Source organism: Parasteatoda tepidariorum, chromosome 6 (assembly GCF_043381705.1).
Source record: "Parasteatoda tepidariorum isolate YZ-2023 chromosome 6, CAS_Ptep_4.0, whole genome shotgun sequence".
Taxonomy (NCBI): domain Eukaryota; kingdom Metazoa; phylum Arthropoda; class Arachnida; order Araneae; family Theridiidae; genus Parasteatoda; species Parasteatoda tepidariorum.
In genome coordinates, this window is record NC_092209.1 from 89,206,170 (window position 1) to 89,226,529 (window position 20,360).

Below are 20,360 nucleotides of genomic sequence, written 5' to 3' on the forward strand. Positions count from 1 at the left end.
CCAAAAATTTTGAAATTATCCATTTGCAAAATCTTCCCTATGGTAGAAGTACAAATAAAATAACCAAATTTGTAATGGTAACAATATATAAAAGTAATATAAATTATAAAACATTTACATATGTTCTCATTGTAAAAAATTTAACACAATCAAAAATCTGTAGTAGCATTATCAGCAATTTTAAAATTTTCATTTTCAAGTTTTTTTTTTTACTTAACAGTTTTTTCAGTTTCAAAAATCTTTTGTTTAAAAATCACAACACAGCTTTTTCACTATAAGAAGTATTCTTCATAAAAACATTATTTAAGTTAACTCTTCAATCATGATGACAAAAATTTATAAACATTTGTTAGAAATGTGTAATTTAAAATGTGAAACACAAAATACAAAAAACATTTTTCCTGGAAAAATTTCAATCTGAAATTTGATTTGAGTATTGTTTACCTTGTTTGAAAACAAAATAAATAAAAAAAATGACAGTGGTTGTTACTCTGAAGTCCAAGACTTCAGTATTTACTTCATTTCACTTTATTTATTATTTACCTTACATTTTTCGTCACTTTAATAGCAAAATATTTGAAAATGTTTTTGCAAAATCACCTGAAGTTAGGAATTTATTAATTTTCTTGGATTTGCACAATTCTGTCAACATGATTTTGACAATGTTACGCACCATTATCATATTTAGTCTCAAGAATATTAGAAAACACAAGATAATTTTCAATTCTGCTATTTGAATTTTTTTATTTTTTTTTATTTCTATCTTTCTTTTTGGACATAAATATTTTTTTTTTTCAAAATTTTAGTTTGGATATTTTTTAAAGTAATTTTTGTGCAGAGATCTTAATTAGTAATTTAACTTGTCACAATTGAGTGTTAGAAAATTCAAATATTTTATTTCTATTTCTAACGTGTTTTTTGAAGTGAATTTGGTTACTAAATTTTTCAATTTGTTTGATCATTTTCCTATCTTTATGTTGTTTGTCTATGGAAATGTCTGAGCTAGAACTGAGCTATGAACTATTTACCAACGTTGAACTAAAGCATTAATGTCTGGTTGTGCTTCAATTTTAATTCTAACAAGTATTTTATTCATTTTTCCAAACTATTTGCATTAGTTTTACCATTTATTGATTTAATTTTTGCCACACCGTAATTGCATTCATATATTAAAATTGAATTTCAATAATTATTGCAGTTGCATTACGAAGAGAAAAAATTTAAATGGCATTTTCATTTAAACCCTAATCACTGTAAAACAAAAACATAAATTAAACTAATCAATAAATCATAGAAGCTGTAACACATAAAACAATAAATTTGAAAATAATTTCTCGAAACAATTCTTATGACAATCAATTCACTGAAAATAAAAATTTCAAGGAAAAAATTTCAACAGTAAATACGATTAATATATAAAAAGTAGTTTCACTTTGAAACATCAAAAATGATTAAAAAAAAATTTAAAATAATAATCAATAAAAATTCAAGAAATTGTTTTATGAGAATTGTAAAAAAATATAAACGCAAAGGATACGTGAAAAAGTTCGAATTAGTCCAAGATATTTTGAAAACCACAACATCAGAGATGACTGCTTTGAAATTCCGTGAACACAATTCCAAAAACAAAGACGAGAGCTGCTAGGGAAAAAATTTGTTTCTTCGTTAAGATGAATAGTAAATTAACACTGAATGGAGAAATTGAAGCTTATTTTTCTTTGAGTTCTGAGTAGGTGGGAGAGGAATGTCAAACATCTAAGGAGACCATCGTAAACCATTCCGGGGTGTGAAAACAATTCATCGACGATAAAATCCAGCTCAGCACTTAAGAGTGGCAAAATCAACGCTTTCTCAAAGGGATAGGGTTTCAATAAAAACATTTTAATTATCAGGAGTTCGATGCAGTTTTTCTTTTTAGTCCAAGGAAGGAAATTGAAGCTCAGCTTTCTAGTAGTCTCAGGAACGTAGACAAAATATGCAGCATAGACATGGAAAACGGATGATCGTTTAGTTCCACTGTGCGTAGGTATAATTTATAATAAACTAAACGTTTGATGATTGAAGAGATTATTTTTTTTTTTGATGAAGATACAGGATGAATTAATTATTGCCATAAGTTGAAGAAGAATTTGACTGCTTATTTACCAAATGTCCATTTGAATAAATGATTTGAAGTTATTCCATATTTTTGAAGTACCCTCTTCCGAAGTTGATTTATTTAATTTCAAATGAGATATTAAATATCTTTAATGTACCGTACGAACTGTACCCCTTCCCGACCGTTCAATCCTGGCGACTTATAACGTCGTTGCCGAGTGGAAGGATTAAAACAGGTCATAGGTCGGGAAGGAGGGTACAAAATTTATTTATTAATTATTAGACAAGAGCAGTCATGAGAATGAGTAAAAGTGCACACGAAAAGTTGCGCTCCTTGGTTATATGTTAGGGAAAATCTTGCAAAGTAAAATCCGTAAAATGTCTTAATTTAGGGAAAGAGGGAAATCTTAGTAGTTGCTATTGGTTTATGAGATAGATCGAACGTTTCCCACACAAGAGCAAAGGGAAAAATGTCCTGCTCTTAATTAAATGCATACTTGAGCCAAAAATAGATTTAAGAACAGGATGTGGCTTTTAAAAGTGTGAGAAAGTATTTCGATTAGAATAATTAATTAGGATGAAGTTTTATAGCAAAGAAACTAACATAAAAAGATTAATTGAAGCTTTTTATGTTACATATATATATAATCTTGAACTTGTCTGCTTATTGAATTGGTAAAAAATAACTTTCTCTATAATTTTTAGGTTATGGCAAAAATGGGAATTTCAACTTTACAAAGTTACAAGGGAGCTCAAATTTTTGAAGCAGTTGGTTTAAGTGAAGAAGTTGTTGATTTCTGTTTCAAAGTGAGTAAAATACACAATTTAGTTTTAAATACAAAAACATTTTCTGTATGTAAACAAGGTTCATAGTTCATTACTTTTGAAAACATGAATTTAGAAATCTACAATTTGAATAAGAAATGTTTGGGGGAATTCACCAGTTTTCTTTTGAAGTTTTGACCTTTCTGTATAAATTTTCATCAGTTTCTTAGAAAATTAGAAAAATACTAGAAGAGTTTAAAGACAGTAGATTTTCCTTAATTTATGTTATAATTTTGAGTAAAGATAATTGAACTGAGTTTGTGCCAATAAATTGTAGTTCTTTATGATATTGATATCCATTAGGAGAGGTAATAAAAGTGATAGACTATCTAATTTCTGGGAAATTTCATTTTCAAATATATTTTGTGTTAAAATTTTAATGTTCACATAAATGTTAACTCTATTATATTTCCCACTTAACTATACTGCAATTTGTCAGTTTTTAGTATAATCGAAAAAATTTGTTTTTAATAAACTCTGAAAAAGATTCTCTTAATCTAAAAGTTTCCGAAAAATTTCCTCTCATGTGAATTTATCAGCTCATTTTTTGTGTGCTTATTTAAGAAATAAAATTTGGTCTCAAATAAGTATTTAAAAAAAAAAAATTCTTTATAGTCCATTTAAATTTTAGAACTCTATTTCTTTGTTGAATTTATTTAAAAAAGGAAAATATTTATTTTTATAATATGATCTGACACGTTATTCATTAATTATATTAAAAATATCTAAAATAAATTTATACAATGTATTTTACCATTGCCCAAGGTCAAGAAAACTGAGATGGGCACAGTCGGCCTTGGCCCTCTTAATGGGCTGTCGCGCCACTGAGTTAGTTAGTTATTTTACCATTAAAAATTATGAATCTGTTATGTAAATTTGTTTGATAGCAATGTAGTTTCTGAAGCTTTTTAAAAAAATTTTTTATGAAAGTCTCTAAACCTTATTTGTGGAAATATTCTATGCATTGTATTTTACATGTATTGTAATTTGTACTGTATATACATGTTTGTATATGTTGAGAAATTGGTGTCATGGTTCATATAACCAATAAATACCAGAAGATATTTTATAATTAGCATTTTTTACTGCCTCGTCAAAGCTTTTAAGGCTATAAAATTTGCAGTGTTGGTGCTGAATATTATTACTGAAATTCAAAATAGGGAGCATTTTCAATGTATCTGGAATGATTTAATTCTGCAAATATTTCTTCAATGAGTGCAATGTTTTAAAATGTTTTCAAATTTACATCCAAATCTGCTTTGGAACTTTGTGCAGATAAGAGTTATTTCTGATAAAAACCAGTAATTTTTATCCTCCTTAATAGTAAAGATATCAATATCCTTCTCACACAGTTTGTAAAAGCTCTTTTTCGCTTAGATTGGGACAGTCCACTGATAAGAGTTTTTCTTTTTTTTTGCAAAGGATGCTTTAATTATATGCAAAGAAAATCTCGTCCTATGCATTTTCATACTATTAAAAATCTTATTAAAATATCTATTGAAGCCCGTGCTCAAGAAGACCTCTATAACCGTGTTTCCCCAAAGTCCTGGAAGAATGCCATCTTGAATTTGTGTAATGGTCCAAGGTGTAGAGCAGTGGCTGAATTCTGCCTAGCTACTGGACATGACTGCCTAAGGAAACATTTTCATAGACTCAAAACTGTTCCTTCCCCGATATGCATTCTGTGCAGCTCTGGAGAGGTCATGGTCTCCGCACATCTACTCCACTCTCCTGCTTCGGACAAGACTTTTCTCGCCGAGCATTATTGGGAGGCTTGACATGTTAGATTAATGAATTCTGTTTCAGGATTTTTTGTTGTACTTTGTGTTCTTTCTTTTTATAGTTTTCTGCTATAAATGATTATAATCTGACATTAGAAATGAAAAGTTTTTTTTGGTGCTTTCCAGAATGTTGAGCTTTCAGCACAAAAAACAAACTAAATGTTGACTAAAGCATTTATCCTTTCAGCCAATTATATTTTGTTCAGTTAAAGAGAGTGAATAAATTTTCTTTCAGAACACACCATCCAGGATTGGTGGAGTCACCTTCAAGACCCTTGCTGAGGAGAACTTGGAAAGATATCGCATTGCTTACAGCGACAGAGACTGTGACAACATCGTACTGCGAAATCCTGGCAACTACCACTGGAGAAGCGGGGGAGAGAAGCATATCAATGATCCCTTGGCTATTGCAAATCTGCAGGTGCATTTCTTTAAAAAAAATTGAACTCATCCAGTATGAGTAGTAACATCATAAAAAATGTCATTTTGATTTTATATCATAGTTGCCTTATCGTAAATATGAGTTTTATTACTGTAATGTAGAGGGTAAAATTCGGAAATTTTGCTTCTTGTCATTAACTAGTTGTAGCTTTAACTGTAGCTACTTTTTAAAATATGTGGCCACTTTTTCTAAATTTGATAATTTTAAAACTGTTAATATTGATAATATGAAGTGTTTTTTTAGCAGTTTTCGAAATATATTAAAAATTACTAGGTTTAATTCGAAAATAAAGAAAAATGTTAAAGAGCATGAAATAAAGTTTTCAGAATATTATGAAGTATTCATGATTCCATATTTATTGAAAGAATAATAAAATGCACATGTAGTGCGTTTAATAAAAAAATTAGTGGAGATCAGGTGAAAACTAGCCAGCAATAATGTAATAGCACTTTCTTATATTTAATGGCACTGGATGGCAACAATTATTTTGCCTTGTTCTGAAATGCATTGATTGCTGTTTTTGTGCATAGTCTTTGTATTGTTAGACCCTTGATAATTTTGATAATTAGTACGAGAAGTCCAAATTCACTTTATTTAAAAACTGTCTAAAACACTCTATTTCAAAATACATATTTCAATTTCTTCAAAATTATGTAACATTCCAAGAGTAATTTAATTTTACTTTTAGATTTTAATTTAAGGATCATTTTTAAATTCTTTAATCTTTTTTTTCAATAAGTTTAAGGTTTACCGCAGTATCTCCATTTAAATTGTGTTAGCATACTTAAATTTTTTTTTCTTAAAAAAATAAATTGCAACATGCTTTAAGTTTAAAAAAAATTACAATAGCAAATTTTGAATGATGTATGGTGTGCAAAGAAAAAAATCAATTCTAAATAACCTTCGATCTAATGATCTGATTTTCACATACTAGTGCTCAAACTTAATGGTTCAAAGAGGTGGCCTCAAATACGCTAATTAATGAGTGTGGACGATATTTTAAGTTACGAAATTTTACACAAAAACATACTTTTCCTAAATAAACATACCTTTTTTTGATGGATTACAAATTTGAACCCCCAAAATGTAGAAAGTAATATGGTCACAATAGTTTTTTCAGAAGTGTTCCAGAAATTGGAAACGTTAATTTTACTTTCTGAGGATCTGGAATCCAAATTTCTCAAAAACTGCAAGTTTATTTAGGGAATTAACACTTTTGTCTGATTTCGTAGATCGTTAGATCAAAAGTTATTCAGGGTATTTCATTTCTCTTATTGCACACTGTACAAAAAAGAAAAAAAGGCTATAAATAACTTAGATAACTTGAAACTGTTATAAGCACTTTTAAAAAAGATTGCAGAGAGGGTGTTAATATTCTCGTCAATAAAATTGCTCCGTATGTAACTTTTTCTTGTCTTTCCATCTAGGATGCAGCAAGATCAAACAATAAGAACGCATTTGAAAAATTCGTCGAAGCAACCATGGATAATGTGCGAGCTTGTACTCTTAGAGGTCAATTTGAGTTTGTTAAAGTACCGAATCCTATTGACATTGGAGAGGTTGAGGAAGCAAAAGAAATTGTTAAGAGGTTTGCAACTGGTAAGATTCACAAAATTTTTAATTGATGTAGAACAGTGTTTTTCAACAACCAATCCGCAGACTGGTGATCCAACGCTGCTTACAATAAAAAAAAATTTAATTTTATACCTGTGGTGCTAATGGCAAAGTAATTTTTCCTCTTTCCCATCACATGTTTCCATAGCTTCATGTCTGCTTGTTTGTGTTCGTTACTTCGCATCTGTTTCTCGTGTCGCCACTTTACACGATCAGTTTGTATCTGCTGAATAAAGAGGAGTATAACTTAAAATCTTTACCCTAATTCATTGAAATATGCCTTGCCTTGTTTATATTATTATAAAGAAGTGTAAACAAGTGTAGTTACTTTTCCGTCTTAAGCCCTACATTTTTATAATGCAAGAAAAATAAAACTAACTTATAATCTTTCTAGCAATTGAGTATGTTATTTCCTTTTTACAAATGTGTCAGACTTTATATAAGTTTAATATTAAAGTGTGTAATGGGCTATGCAAATTCGCAAGTGCATTATAGAAGCTTGAAAGGAAGACAGGGCTGCCATTTCTGTTTTCACTATTGCAGAAAAAATTCGCATCTGCATATAATTGTTTGCAGGTTACTGACAAATGAATTTCTAAAGAATGAATTGTTTGAGGATAAATTACAGGCAATATAAGAGACATAACTTGATACTGCATATGAATTTAAAAAAAAAATCCCAGTTGATTTCCATTTTGTCAATCAAATGGCATAGATTTGGTTTGGTATAAACTACTTAAATCAATTGGTTTTCACCATTTAGTTTCAAAATCTTATACTATGCAAAATCTTATATTATTACTATGCACAACTGTTCTATCACTTACGTACTTCTGGTCTTATAAATAGTTTGTTTTCTCCTTAAAGTAAATATAATTATTTTAGTTCAGGAAATTTTAATTCACATTATTTAGCTTACATTTTAAAAGGAAATAAAATGAATCTTAATAATTTTATTACATTAAAATAGCTTCTCTGGAAAGAAAGGACACAATACCAAAATTTAATGTCCTGACATTTCAAAACTATTTTCCAATCAAACTTTATTTTTTTATTCTTCATTGGAATTTCCTCTTTGAGTTCCTATTAGCAATTAGCTAAGTTTTAATAGCTAATAGCTGAAGGAATAACTATTTCTTAGGTGCAATATTATGTACAGTTGTATTATAACGCTGCCAGATTAACTTGTCACGAGTATAGAAATTTTGAGATTTTAAAAACTTATTTTGTGTTGTAAAATGAAGTAGTCAATATAGATTGCTTGTGCTTTAGGTGCAATGAGCTTTGGGAGCATATCATTGGAAGCACATAAGAGCCTGGCCATTGCAATGAACAGAGTGGGTGGAAAGTCCAATACAGGAGAAGGGGGAGAAGATCCTGACAGATTCGTCATCACAGATTCTAACAATAATGCCAGATCAGCTATTAAACAGGTACCATTTCTTTTTGACTTGTTCTAAGCTGTCTTTTTGGAATTCTTTCATCAAAGAAAGGAAAACATAAATTTCCTAATTTGAAAGAGTCCCGCATTGGACTGATCATGAAGACAGTAAAACAAACTAAGTCAAGCATCACTAGCTGCTGTCAGTAAGCAGGTGGGGGACGATGTTGATCAGCCTGCTTAGGGACAGAGAGTGTACGGTATATGTCCTTGTTAAACTGTCTTACCATAACGTGCTAGACAGCGTACTGGTCATTAGGCTACCAAAGCGGGTGTGCCATGCCTTCTGCAGAGGATCAAAATTGTGATGGCATGTCTTCAAATCATCCTCAGTGATATTTCCCAGACCGTTGCCAATAGCCCATTGTGCAGCTCTAGTGCGACGTAATTAAAGTACCTACCTAAATTTAAAGTAAAGCTTTGATTTTATATTATCTTACTGAATAAAATTAACTGAACTTAAAAACAAATAGATAGATTTAGTTTTTAAAATTAAGTAATAGTAAAAATAGCAAATTTAGTGATTTTAAAGACAATAAAATTTAGGAATAATTTTCATTTTTAGCATATGTTTATGAGTCTTAACAATTCCTTGCAGAATCTTTCCAAAGATTAAAAATAGAACCTAAGAAGAACCTAAACATTCATTTAACATAAATTTTTTTTTTAATGAAATGCTTTTATTTTATTAAGTGTCCAGACTAGAATTGCACATAATCTATCACTAGTGCAATCTCGCAACATTTAAAAAAAAAATAGTCCATTATTCACAAATAATTTGCCAAAAAGCCCTTGAAAACAACTTTAATCCAATTTAATGAATTTAATTCATACAATATCAAATCTATATCTATGTGTATTAAGTTTATAATCTTCTAAAAATCTGTACTATACATTTTTGAATTTCATAGAGGGTCGAAAATTCATTTGAGAAAACAAATCAGACAAAAATGCAGCGGTAATTAGATTTTCGAAGGATTCTTTCACATTTTGCTTTTTAAGCGAGAAAACTATTTTCACCTTCTGATTGGAGGTAGTACTTAGTGTCTAATCTCAAGGCATTAATTTTTTACCTTCTTTGGTTAGTTATAGGTTTTTAAACCCTGATACTGCCTATTTCCTATCTCTTTTTAGATTTAGTTTGTAGAAAAGTAGATAAATTATTTAGTTTATAATATAGTTTGATTTTGTGTTACCTAATATTTTTGTTTGGCACATTACAGGTCTTACCATCTTTATGTTCTCTCTCCCAAAAGACGTTATTTCATTAAATTTGCTATTTAATATTAAGAAACATTAATTTTAAAGCTTAATATTGTGTCAGCTTTTTTTAAGGATGGATTCCCTTTATTCGAGAAATATAATGCAGCACCCATCATATGTTTAGTTAAAGCATTTTATGTGAAAATATTTTAGGGAGCTATTTACTATTACTTTTTTAAACAAATTATGTTTAGTGATTAGTAGTATGGATCTTTAATTAAGTTGTGTTAATTACTTAGAACAATCTGATAAAGATCCATTCTTATAGACTACTACTAAATATTTTGTTTGAAAAACTATAATTTTTCTAATAGATCATATTTTAATTGTATTGTAGTTTTGATACAGTGCTGTGTATTTACAGACTTTAGTTTTGTTTTTAAATATTTATAAGGTTTTTCCATTAGAGTTGATGTATTTTAAATTATTAATTTTAAAGTTCATTTCATAGGAAATAAAAAGTTTGTTTCAGAAATATTGTTCTTAGTTGCCAGAAAAGATATATTAGGTATCTGTGCAAAAAATAGTTTGATTTTCTGTTTTTAAGGTTGCATCTGGACGTTTTGGAGTAACTATTGAATACCTAACAAATGCTGATGAATTGCAAATCAAAATGGCACAAGGTGCAAAACCAGGAGAAGGGGGTGAACTCCCAGGATATAAGGTATGTGAACTCATTTTTAACGTAAAAAATTCAGTTTTGAAGTTTTATTCAATTCTGCATAAATTTTTCCAGAATAATTTATTGTCTTTTGGAACTAGAGAAGAAAAATTTCTTCTAGAACACAAATTTCTTTTGGTTCAAATTTCAAAATCTTTGATCTTTACAGTTAGCGAGACTTGAATGTACTAATTCGATGCTTCAGTACTTTATGCATTTTTTTTTATCATGGACTAAAGATCTTTTTAATAGTTTAATCTGAGTATTAATCTTTTTTTATTTTGGAAATTTGAATTTGTTACTTAAAAATTAAAATTTTTATACTTATAGTAGCGTGTATTTCTATTTCAAATTTTGATTATTTATAATGTATATTTATAGGTAGTATTATAAATTATGCATAAATAAGTTGTGTGTGAGCCGCAATGGCTCAGGATAAAGCATTCACCTTCCATTGAGGTGAACCGGGTTTGAATCATAACAATGACTGGTCATGGCGAATCCGCATCCGGCTCGCACCGACCACAGTGCTGCCGTGAAATATCCTCGGTAGTAGACTAATCATGGGCTAGTCCAGGGTTTCTTAACCTGTGGTTCATGAACCCCTAAGGGGTCCATGAGTTATATTTTGGGGGTCTGCTGACTACCCCTAATTTTTAAAATGTTTGGAAGCCTACCCATTGCTTGTAAATCGAACTGTGGCGGCTATAATTCCGTTTGCTACTATGTATCTTTGCGAAGCGGGATTTTCCACACTTGTGACAATAAAAATATAGCATCGAAATCGATTGAATGTTGAACATGATATACACGTTGCTTTGTCGAAAACCATCCCCCAATTAAATTTATTAATTAAGGAAAGGCAGCAGCAACCTTCACATTAAAAATTTTAATTTTAAAAATTTTGTATACTATTAAAATAATAAAATTAAATGTTTTCTAATGTTTTTTGCTATTTTTTTTCACAGGGGGGTGGTCCGTAACTTCTTAAAATTTTTTAAAAGGGATCCATTATATCAAAAAGGTTAAGAAACACTGGGTTAGTCCCTTTGCCATCAGGCTTACCATGAGAGGTTCTCGTGGTCTTCCTCTCCATGTAACACAAACACGGGTTAGTTCCATCAAAAAAGTCCTCCACGAAGGCAAATTTCTCTCAATACTTGATCCAGTAGTTCCCTTGTCTTCTGGATTGGGTTCAAAATTACAAGGCTACGGAATTGAGCATTAGTAGTCATAAACCCAAAACTGAATTGGTTGTTCAACGATGGTTATAAAATAAAATAAGTTGAGTAATAAGTATAAGCTTGCATCTAAGTGCGAAACTCAATGCGGAATTGCCACGTAACTAACTGTATCAATCTATGCTTCTTAACTGTGACAGTAAGTGTGATGCAGGCTAACACAAAGTAGGTAAACACAAAAAAAGCGTACAAGTGGTTCTGCAAATAAAATAATGGTTATATTTACTAGCATGCATTTTTTAAGATTAATTATGTTATTACTTGTTTAAATAGGAGCATGAATGAAACAGTTATTAAGCAGATACTCCCAGATTTACGTTTTTTGCTAGTATGCAAAATCCTTTATTTGATTGATGTATTTAAAATTGCCTTTTTAATCAAATCCCCTCTTTGTTTTTGTGTAACTCATTTGGTTGTTTTGAGTTGTCTGTTCTATAATTAACATATGACATATGCCAGCATAATTTATACCAAACTGTATTAAGGAATTTAAACATGTTTTCACTCACTGCATCCCTCTGGTTAATCCTGCCTGTCTCATATGTAGAGTATTCCTTTAATAGTTGAGGATTAGATAACTTTCTGAATATTCTTTCATGTACGGTTGACTGAATGTTAACAAGGTTTCTAAAACCAGAAGAAATTTAGAAAACTTATGCTCCTCTCCGCTAAAAACTCTCCGCTTATGTTCGGGCAACTGTAGGTTTCCAAAGTGTTAAAAATAGTTCTTTTTTTTAAAAAAATGACCAAAACTAAATTTTCATATGCATGAAAACTGTTTCTTATGCATTTAATTTAATAGTCAATTGGAAAAAACTGTATTTGAAAAATTGTTTAATTTAGATTGCTGACCCAGAAACACCCTGATCATTATGATCATAAAACATGCTTTATAATGAGAGAACAACAGTAAATTTTATTTAAGAAAATGCTTTTTTTGTTGAAAAAGTGAGCAATAAGAGATTTTTAGCCTTTTTAACCAAAAACCGAAAAGCTTAGGGAACTGTCATTTGTTCTGAATAAAATCATATTTAAAATTTTATTTAAATAAATGCATGAACTGAATGTAAACAATGACAAGCTTCCTTAAACCGGAAGAAGTTTAGAAAACTTCCAGTGTATCCCTCTTATGTTATGCTTACAAGGGGATGCGTGAGCAGGTTTAATATTCTAGGAAGTTTTATGATTGTGATTTATGTTTTAATTTATGCATAATTTTACCATTCATAAGAGTTTTCTGTAGTTAATTAATTCTAACAGGTCGTGAGCAAAAACAAATTAAGCAAGATTAATATCGCAACATAAAGTGTATGGTTAGCTATGTTTTTAGTGTTATCCCTTATTTGGCTATATTTGTGCAAATAGGTTAATTCTTGGGTAACATCATAGCAAGCTTGTCGAGTCTTCTGAATTAATTTGTTTGTTTCCTTGAAAGTTATATTGAAAGAATGTGTTATATTGAGAACGCTACTATTATATTACACTGCTATAACAATATTGGATGGTGCATTTTTTCAAGCTTTGGCATAAAAATCAGTCAGAAGTAGTAACTCGTAAGTTTTACATCGAATTTTAACCCCTAGCACCATCAGCCCTTAGCCTAGCACGGTCAATCATTCATAGAAAAATTCATAGATGGAAAAAAAAATTAAATATTTTTCCTCTCATAGGTTTCTAAAGATATTGCTAAAACTAGACATTCCATAGCCGGAGTTGGTTTAATAAGTCCTCCACCTCATCATGACATTTACTCTATTGAAGATTTAGCAGAGGTAAGAAATTTATAAATATTCATCAAAAGGTAAAAAGTATAAAATGGGTTAGTTTGTGTTATAAAATGTTGTACATAGATGGCAGCAGAAATGCTTGTGTAGATGACAGTAGTGTTGTCATAAATTTATCTCTTTGTCTGTAAATAAAATGCTAGTCTAGTTTCAGCCTCCACCTCAGTATGTTGTTTTATTTCCTGTATGCTTGATCATTGGGTTAATTGTTCAAAAAGTAACCAGAGAACCTATAAATTATTTTTAACATTGCAGTGAACACATTTCTGTAAAAAAGAAAAAACATATATGCTTTAAGGCATTACTGTTAGTTTTAATGGGTTCCGGGGCACGATGAAAGGCATTCTGGCTCCAAATCATCAGAAAGACTGCAGGGTGCTCACATGAATTGGAAAAATAAAATGATTATTAAAAAATAAAAACACATAAAAATTAAAATCTTTAACTGGCATCCTTATAATATATTTTAGATTAAAAATTAAACTGTAATTACATATTTTTATAATTTGTGAAAAAAATAAGAATAAATGGAGCAATTAAAAAAAATTAATTTAAATTGCTATGTGCAATCAAATCGTGCCTCAGTTGCTGAACAGAATTCTATTTGTAAATAGTAAAAAATAGAATGGAAAAATACAATTCCAAAAGAAAGCAAAAGTAATTTTTTATAGACTTGTAAATTTACATAAATTCAAGGAAAACAAATCTCTTAATCTATTTCCTAATGTATATACACCAGATGGAATCCAGATCTTGAACAAAATTGAAATTACTTGAACTATTTTGTCATCAACTATTTTAGATGAAATTTCATTAGTTTGGCCCATTATTTACTGAAAGGATAATTAAAGTTCCTTCTTTTGATGATTCCAATATAGTATAATATAGAAATGAATACTTTTTTTTGTGTGAAATATTTTAGTACCGTATATTCCGGCGTATAACGCGCACTTTTAATACAAAAAATAACATTGGAATTTATGCGCGGTATACGCCGAATATAAAAAATTATAGATTAAAAAAATTTAAATACTATAGAAAGACTTTTATTTTGAAGAAATAACATACCTTTACCTATATACTTTATTGATTTTCGTTATTACATAAATAGTTCATTATATTCATCTTCCGTTATTTCTTCAGGCATGTCATCACAATCTGTTTCGTCTTCATCTGTGTTACCCTCATCTATAAATAAACAGCCATCTTCTGATCCGGCCAGATTATTTGAAATACTGCATTTTGTGAATGATTTTGTAACCATCTCAGGCTTAATTTCATCCCATGCTTTTAATATCCATTCGCACACTGTTTCCAAACTTGCATGACTCATATGTCCTCCTTTTGTAAAGGTTTTCTCGCCCTCCAACATCCAAGTGTTCCACTGTTTTTTTTAAATTGGCTTTAAATGGTTTGTTTAAACATACGTCCAATGGCTGAACTAATAGTGTCATTTCGACCGGAATAACTGCCATATCGGTGTTACATTCTTTCAACAATTTTTTTGTATTATCTGTAAGGTGGGACCTAAACATGTTCCACACTAAAAGGCTTTCTGGTTATCTATTGATACTAGACGAAATATTGCACATGTACAATCCAAATTTTCGTGCGCGTTATACGAAGAGTATATCTTGAAATTTAAGAAAAGTTATTAGAAATTATTGGTGCGCGTTATACGCCGGAAATATACGGTACATAAAATGCAAAAATTCTAAATAGTAAAAACTATTTATAAAAACTATATATAATAAACTAATATGCAGGTTTATTGCATTTTTTCATTTTTTTTTTGTATTATAAAATTTCTGCTGCTGTCCTAGTGTTTCAGTGGTGCATTCACTGTCATATTTCAAAAACTATTACGTGAAAAAACATGAAATTTTGCACTATTCTGAATAAATGTTTAAAAAACATTCACATACCAGAATGCTATTGAATTCGGCTATTAGTTTTTCAGTTAGTTCATATCAAAGTTGGATAAGTTTGAAGTCTTTTGTAATTTTTTTATTAACACTAAGCATAACATAACTGGTTAAAAGACCGGTTATTGTATGTTGTATTGTATTGTAAGGTAAAGTGTTGCTATGCTTAGTGTTAAGGAAATGTTAAAATAGATAAAATGTTTAAACTATTTTTCTATTGTTGACTGTTGTCTTATTTAAAGTAGATTTCGGATAAAAGCAAAAAATGGCAAAGACTGTTATTGATTTTGGTTAAACATAAGTTTAATAGAGGCGTATATATATATTTAAAAATTATGCAGTATGGAAAATTACTAAAAAAGCAATTATTACTCTAAGTTTTGCTCTCTGAAACTGACCTTTAGTAAAGTGTGGTATTGTGGTTAACTGAATGTTTTTCATTTCAATAAGCTTATATACGACTTGAAGTGTGCTAATCCATCAGCCAGAATATCCGTTAAACTGGTGTCTGAAGTTGGAGTTGGTGTTGTTGCTTCTGGTGTTGCCAAGGTGAGATAAGAAGTTATTTTTATATGAGCAAAAATTTATATATTTCTTTTTATTTTCCACAATTTCTAACTTTATAACTTTAATAATTTTGAATTATTGATCGAAATTGGCTAGAGTTGGCGTAGAGCAGAGCTCTCTACCTATGGCAACACTTCTCATGCTTTCACCATTAGCGTGTGGAGAGTCATAGAAGAAGGAAGTATGTTAGTTTCTGTCTTGATTTTTCATGTAGGTTAAAAAAAATTTTAGTAAGAAAACTAAATGAACTGAAAACTATGTTAAACATGGTTCTAAAAGATAGCGTCATGGAAATCTTAAAAAAATATTTTTAACATTTAAATCCGATAAATATTAAGGAGAGGAAAAGTATTGTAGTGCATTCCTATATACAACTGAAAAGGAGAGGGGGAAAGGGCCAAAAGCATGAAACCGGGTTTCTCCCCAGATGGCCTATTCAAGCGTTGCGATCATCTATTCAATAGGCTTTAGGATTTTGTACAATTAGGTAACTATTCACATGGTTGTATTTAATCATGAGGTTGTTCATAGCATTTCAACTTTGCAACAGCTTTGAAGCTTAGATTTATTATTCTGAATCTATTTTCAGATCAGATTTAATTGCATACCTGCAAGCAACGTCGCACGTGACTTTTCTTGCAAGTATCTGATTACATTTGTGCTAAATTGAATTTAATATTATAAGACTTTTAGTTTAAATAGGTCTGGAACATGAAAAAAAAAGAATAATAAAACTGAAACATTTTAGACGTGCTTTAAAACTGGATATTGCTCTTAAAAGCATAAACCTTGGCTGACATGTTTATCTAGTCATGATTTCGTAGTTCAGTAAAAATTCTTCTAAAAATATTCCTCTTTAAAATAGATTTTTTTACTTGTCTTGTTGCTTGCTTGTGAATTTAAATGAATAATTCTACTTAACACGAAATTGTACCTTAAATAGATAAATTTAAAAAAAATATATAAATTTTTTGTCTAATGTTATCAGTTTAAAATCTGTCTTACTTTATAAATATTATGTATTTTTTTGTTAAATTTCCTGAATACAAATATGCTTATTTTGTTAAGAAATTTCTAATCTGTTTTTTAATCAATAAGTAATAAATAATTAATGAAATAATCAACTAATTATTTATTTGTCAAACTATCAATTTAAAAATTTAAGAAACTTTGCAAGTAGATCACATACATTACTTATTTTGATGCCGCTGATAACTTCTGGAAATTTGATGCTTTCATAATAAAAAAGCGTAAACTAATTTTCAAATTCGATGTTATTCTATTATGCATTTTAATGTTCATATTTTTTTTAAAGAATTTATTTTTAAGTAATTGGATTTGTGTAAAATGTTCCTGAGTTTTTTATTTTTAGAAATACAGCAAAAACTGTTAAGAGGAATTTAAGTTTGACTATTCAATGGCTAACAGTATGTTATTTTATTTTAAATATCCAATCATGGGCTTCCATTTTTTTTCCCCTTCTGAACTTTAAGCTGATTATTTCCCTATTGGCAATCGAAATCAACTACAGGTGGCGTAGAGCAGAACTCTCTACCTATGGCAACACTTCACATGCTCTCACCATTAGCGTGTGGAGAGTCATAGGAGAAGGAAGTTTCTGTCTTGATTTTTAAATAGATTTAAACTATAAAGTTAGGAAATTATATGGAACTGCAAGCTACATTAAACATAGTTTTAAAAGAAAGCACCATTGCAATTTAAAAAAATATTTTTAACAATTAAATATGAAAAATGTTAAGAAGGGTAAAATATCATAGTACATTCCCATATAACCGGAAAGAGGAGAGGGTAAGGGTTGATGGCATGGAACCGGTTTTCTCACCAGATGGTGTATTCGAGCAGTTTCGATCCTGAATAATGAAACCAGTTTTTTGTTATTCAATAAGTATTTTTTTTTAGTTGAAACTTCATTCAATTTTTCTGTAGTAGGCTTTTGTAAGGTTGAGAAGGTCTGTTAAACCAAGAAAATTAAAACTAAAAAACCATAGCATCTAAAAATTTATCTGATCACTAGACCAATTTTATTTAGAGGTGTTTCTTTTTTTTTTACGCATTGCGTACAAAATTTTATGTATTTGAGAGCTGAACTTTAGAGATTGTACATTTAAAAAAAATAATAATTTGATAAATATTTCTATTTTAAAAACAAGACATACTGGCTAAATTTCAGATCTGAATTGTATCATTATAAGTATCATTAGCTATTGAAGCAAAAACTAAAAATACAGAATTCCGGAAAACAATTATTGGCGAGATTGGCTGTTTGTATTAAATTGTCAAAGATAATAAAGAAAAAAATACTAAATTTAAACAAAACCTTAATAACATTTTAACAACTGAATTAAAAGCATCCAGGATTATAATCAAACACGTAGAACAGACGTAAAGCAAAGCGCAAAAGCTAAAGAACAAAATTTTACGAGGGTATGTATACATTTAATTAAATTGAAATTCAGTTCGTTATACTTCAGGAAGAGGATTCGCTAGGTTACTAACTTTGGCACTTGAACCTAGTATGTTGATTACGCCACAAATTTATTATATCTGGAAAAAAGTCTTATTTCCTCTTTGAATCTATGTTTTGTTTTCAGGGAAAAGCTGAACATATTACCATATCTGGCCATGATGGAGGAACTGGTGCCAGTAGCTGGACAGGAATCAAAGGGGCAGGTCTACCCTGGGAACTGGGCATTGCAGAAACACATCAAACCCTTGTCCAAAATGACCTGCGTTCAAGAATTGTTCTACAAGCCGATGGACAAATTCGAACTGGTGCGTATATCTTCTCCATCATACGAATCATTTCACGGAAAGCCTCATGCTTTCACTTTCAATTATATTTATTACTATGGGTTTTATTTTTTAAGAACTTTATGTCAATTTGGCAGCAAGAGGAAGTTTTCTTATTCATTGCTGAGGCTCAGTACTATTCTTGTCCTTGTCAGCAGAAATTACCTTTTTATTGGTCTTGGCCTACAACTGTCTTTTGTAATAGAACTTTACAATATTTTATAGCATAATTTTTTTAAACTTTAAGTACAGATAGACGGATCATGGGTTAGAGTCCCCTTGCCGTCAAGCAGACCGTGGGAGGTTTCCTGGTTTTCCTCCAATTAATGCAAATGCGGGTTAGTCCAATCAAAAAAGTCAACAAAGGCAAATTTCTTCCAATCCTGGAGTTCCCTTGTCTTCTGGATTGGATTCAAAATTGAAAGGCTAAAGAGTTGGACATTAGTAGTCGTAAACCCAAAAATTGGTTTTGGCTGTTCAATGACAGTATATAATTATAAAACAAAAAATATAACCTACATGTAGCATTTTCAATAAATAAAATACTTTATGATGCTGATATCTATTTAGATGATTATTCTTAGATTTATACCTTAGACTACTCTGTAAGCATACTGGGACTAGGTCAGATCCCACAATTCAAATTTCAATGGAAGTTAAATTGGGCAGTTAATAGTCTGATAGTAAAGTAGATCTTAACTAAGACCTAATAAGTAATGAAAATGTCCAATGAATAGATCTTGGTAGTGAGACTGAATGTTAACATTCCATCGTGCCTGTAGGTTAACATAAACGAGTTTTCTAATTTTTTTTTTTAAACGTGGCTTTCTGCTTCATGTTAAGAACTTTCTAAAATATTACATGTAACGTTTTAAAATTCTAGTTAAAAGCTAGTGTGATATGCAGTTTACGACAAAAAGAAGCTGCTGTGATTCTTTGTAAGTATGTATAATGGACGGATTCTCTATAAAAAAAAATTGTTCTCATCTTCTGCCTGAAGCTGTCCATCAACCTTGAGAAGTGATTTTCTTTTTCCCATTTTCTTCTCTTCCTGCGCAGGATTCGACGTGGTGGTTGCTGCCATTCTGGGAGCCGATGAATTTGGCTTTTCCACAGCGCCTTTGATCGTCCTCGGCTGCACAATGATGAGGAAGTGCCATCTCAACACTTGCCCCGTCGGCATAGCGACACAGGTGAGGAATCATCATCTCTCTATGAAGAGCGGCTCAAGGATGTGGTTGCTGCTGCCTCGGTCTTCAATTACTTTTCTTTCTTTTTTTATTTCTTTTTTTATTTAGCTTTGTGGCAGAGAGAGTGTGTTTGGGGAAAGTGGCTGTAGCGTCCCAGCTCCAGAGTTCAATTATAACTCTGGTAGTTTTCTTTTATAAGTTATTCTTGAAATGTATGACATTTTGTCAGTTTCTTTTGCTTTCTTTACAGGATCCTGAATTGAGAAAAAAGTTTGAAGGGAAACCCGAACACGTCGTGAATTACCTCTTCATGTTAGCTGAAAGTGTAAGGATTATTCTGATTTTGTCAGTCTAAATTAACCATGTTATGTGAAAAATCTGTTTCTTTCATAACTTAACAGGGGTCTGTTTAGATGAAATTTGGGTTCGTTAACAGACCCTTCACAAAATATCTCTTCATAAAGACGGACCCTTCAGAAAATAATTTCTTTTAATCGAACCCATCACAAATTTGTTTATCTTCATTATTGTTTTTTTAATCGAATAAACCCTTCCCATGAAGTGGGGGAAAGAAAGACGGATGTAAATGAACGTTTTGTCTTCTGCAGACGCCTCTTCCTTTATTCGTCCGAAATGAATATCCTGCGTTCAGCAGTATAGGCTGAATACCAAATATTTGTATGTTGCATCTCTAATTTAGTAGCAGCAATTGCTGTTT

General features: G+C 30.3%; 1 protein-coding gene across 5 annotated transcripts in view; it reads left to right on the forward strand.

Moving 5' to 3' along the window:
* The window catches only part of LOC107440837 (uncharacterized), a 110,612-nt gene that overhangs the window by 64,102 nt on the left and 26,150 nt on the right, over positions 1-20,360 (forward strand). For all 5 annotated transcript variants that reach the window (XM_043050465.2, XM_016053892.4, XM_071182841.1 and 2 more), the window contains exons 18-27: positions 2,803-2,904; positions 4,939-5,124; positions 6,573-6,744; positions 8,032-8,192; positions 10,011-10,127; positions 13,036-13,137; positions 15,525-15,623; positions 18,254-18,434; positions 19,512-19,645; positions 19,893-19,967. In XM_043050465.2, the coding sequence (XP_042906399.1) occupies positions 2,803-2,904; positions 4,939-5,124; positions 6,573-6,744; positions 8,032-8,192; positions 10,011-10,127; positions 13,036-13,137; positions 15,525-15,623; positions 18,254-18,434; positions 19,512-19,645; positions 19,893-19,967 (1,329 nt within the window). The remainder of the gene's footprint in view (positions 1-2,802; positions 2,905-4,938; positions 5,125-6,572; positions 6,745-8,031; positions 8,193-10,010; positions 10,128-13,035; positions 13,138-15,524; positions 15,624-18,253; positions 18,435-19,511; positions 19,646-19,892; positions 19,968-20,360) is intronic.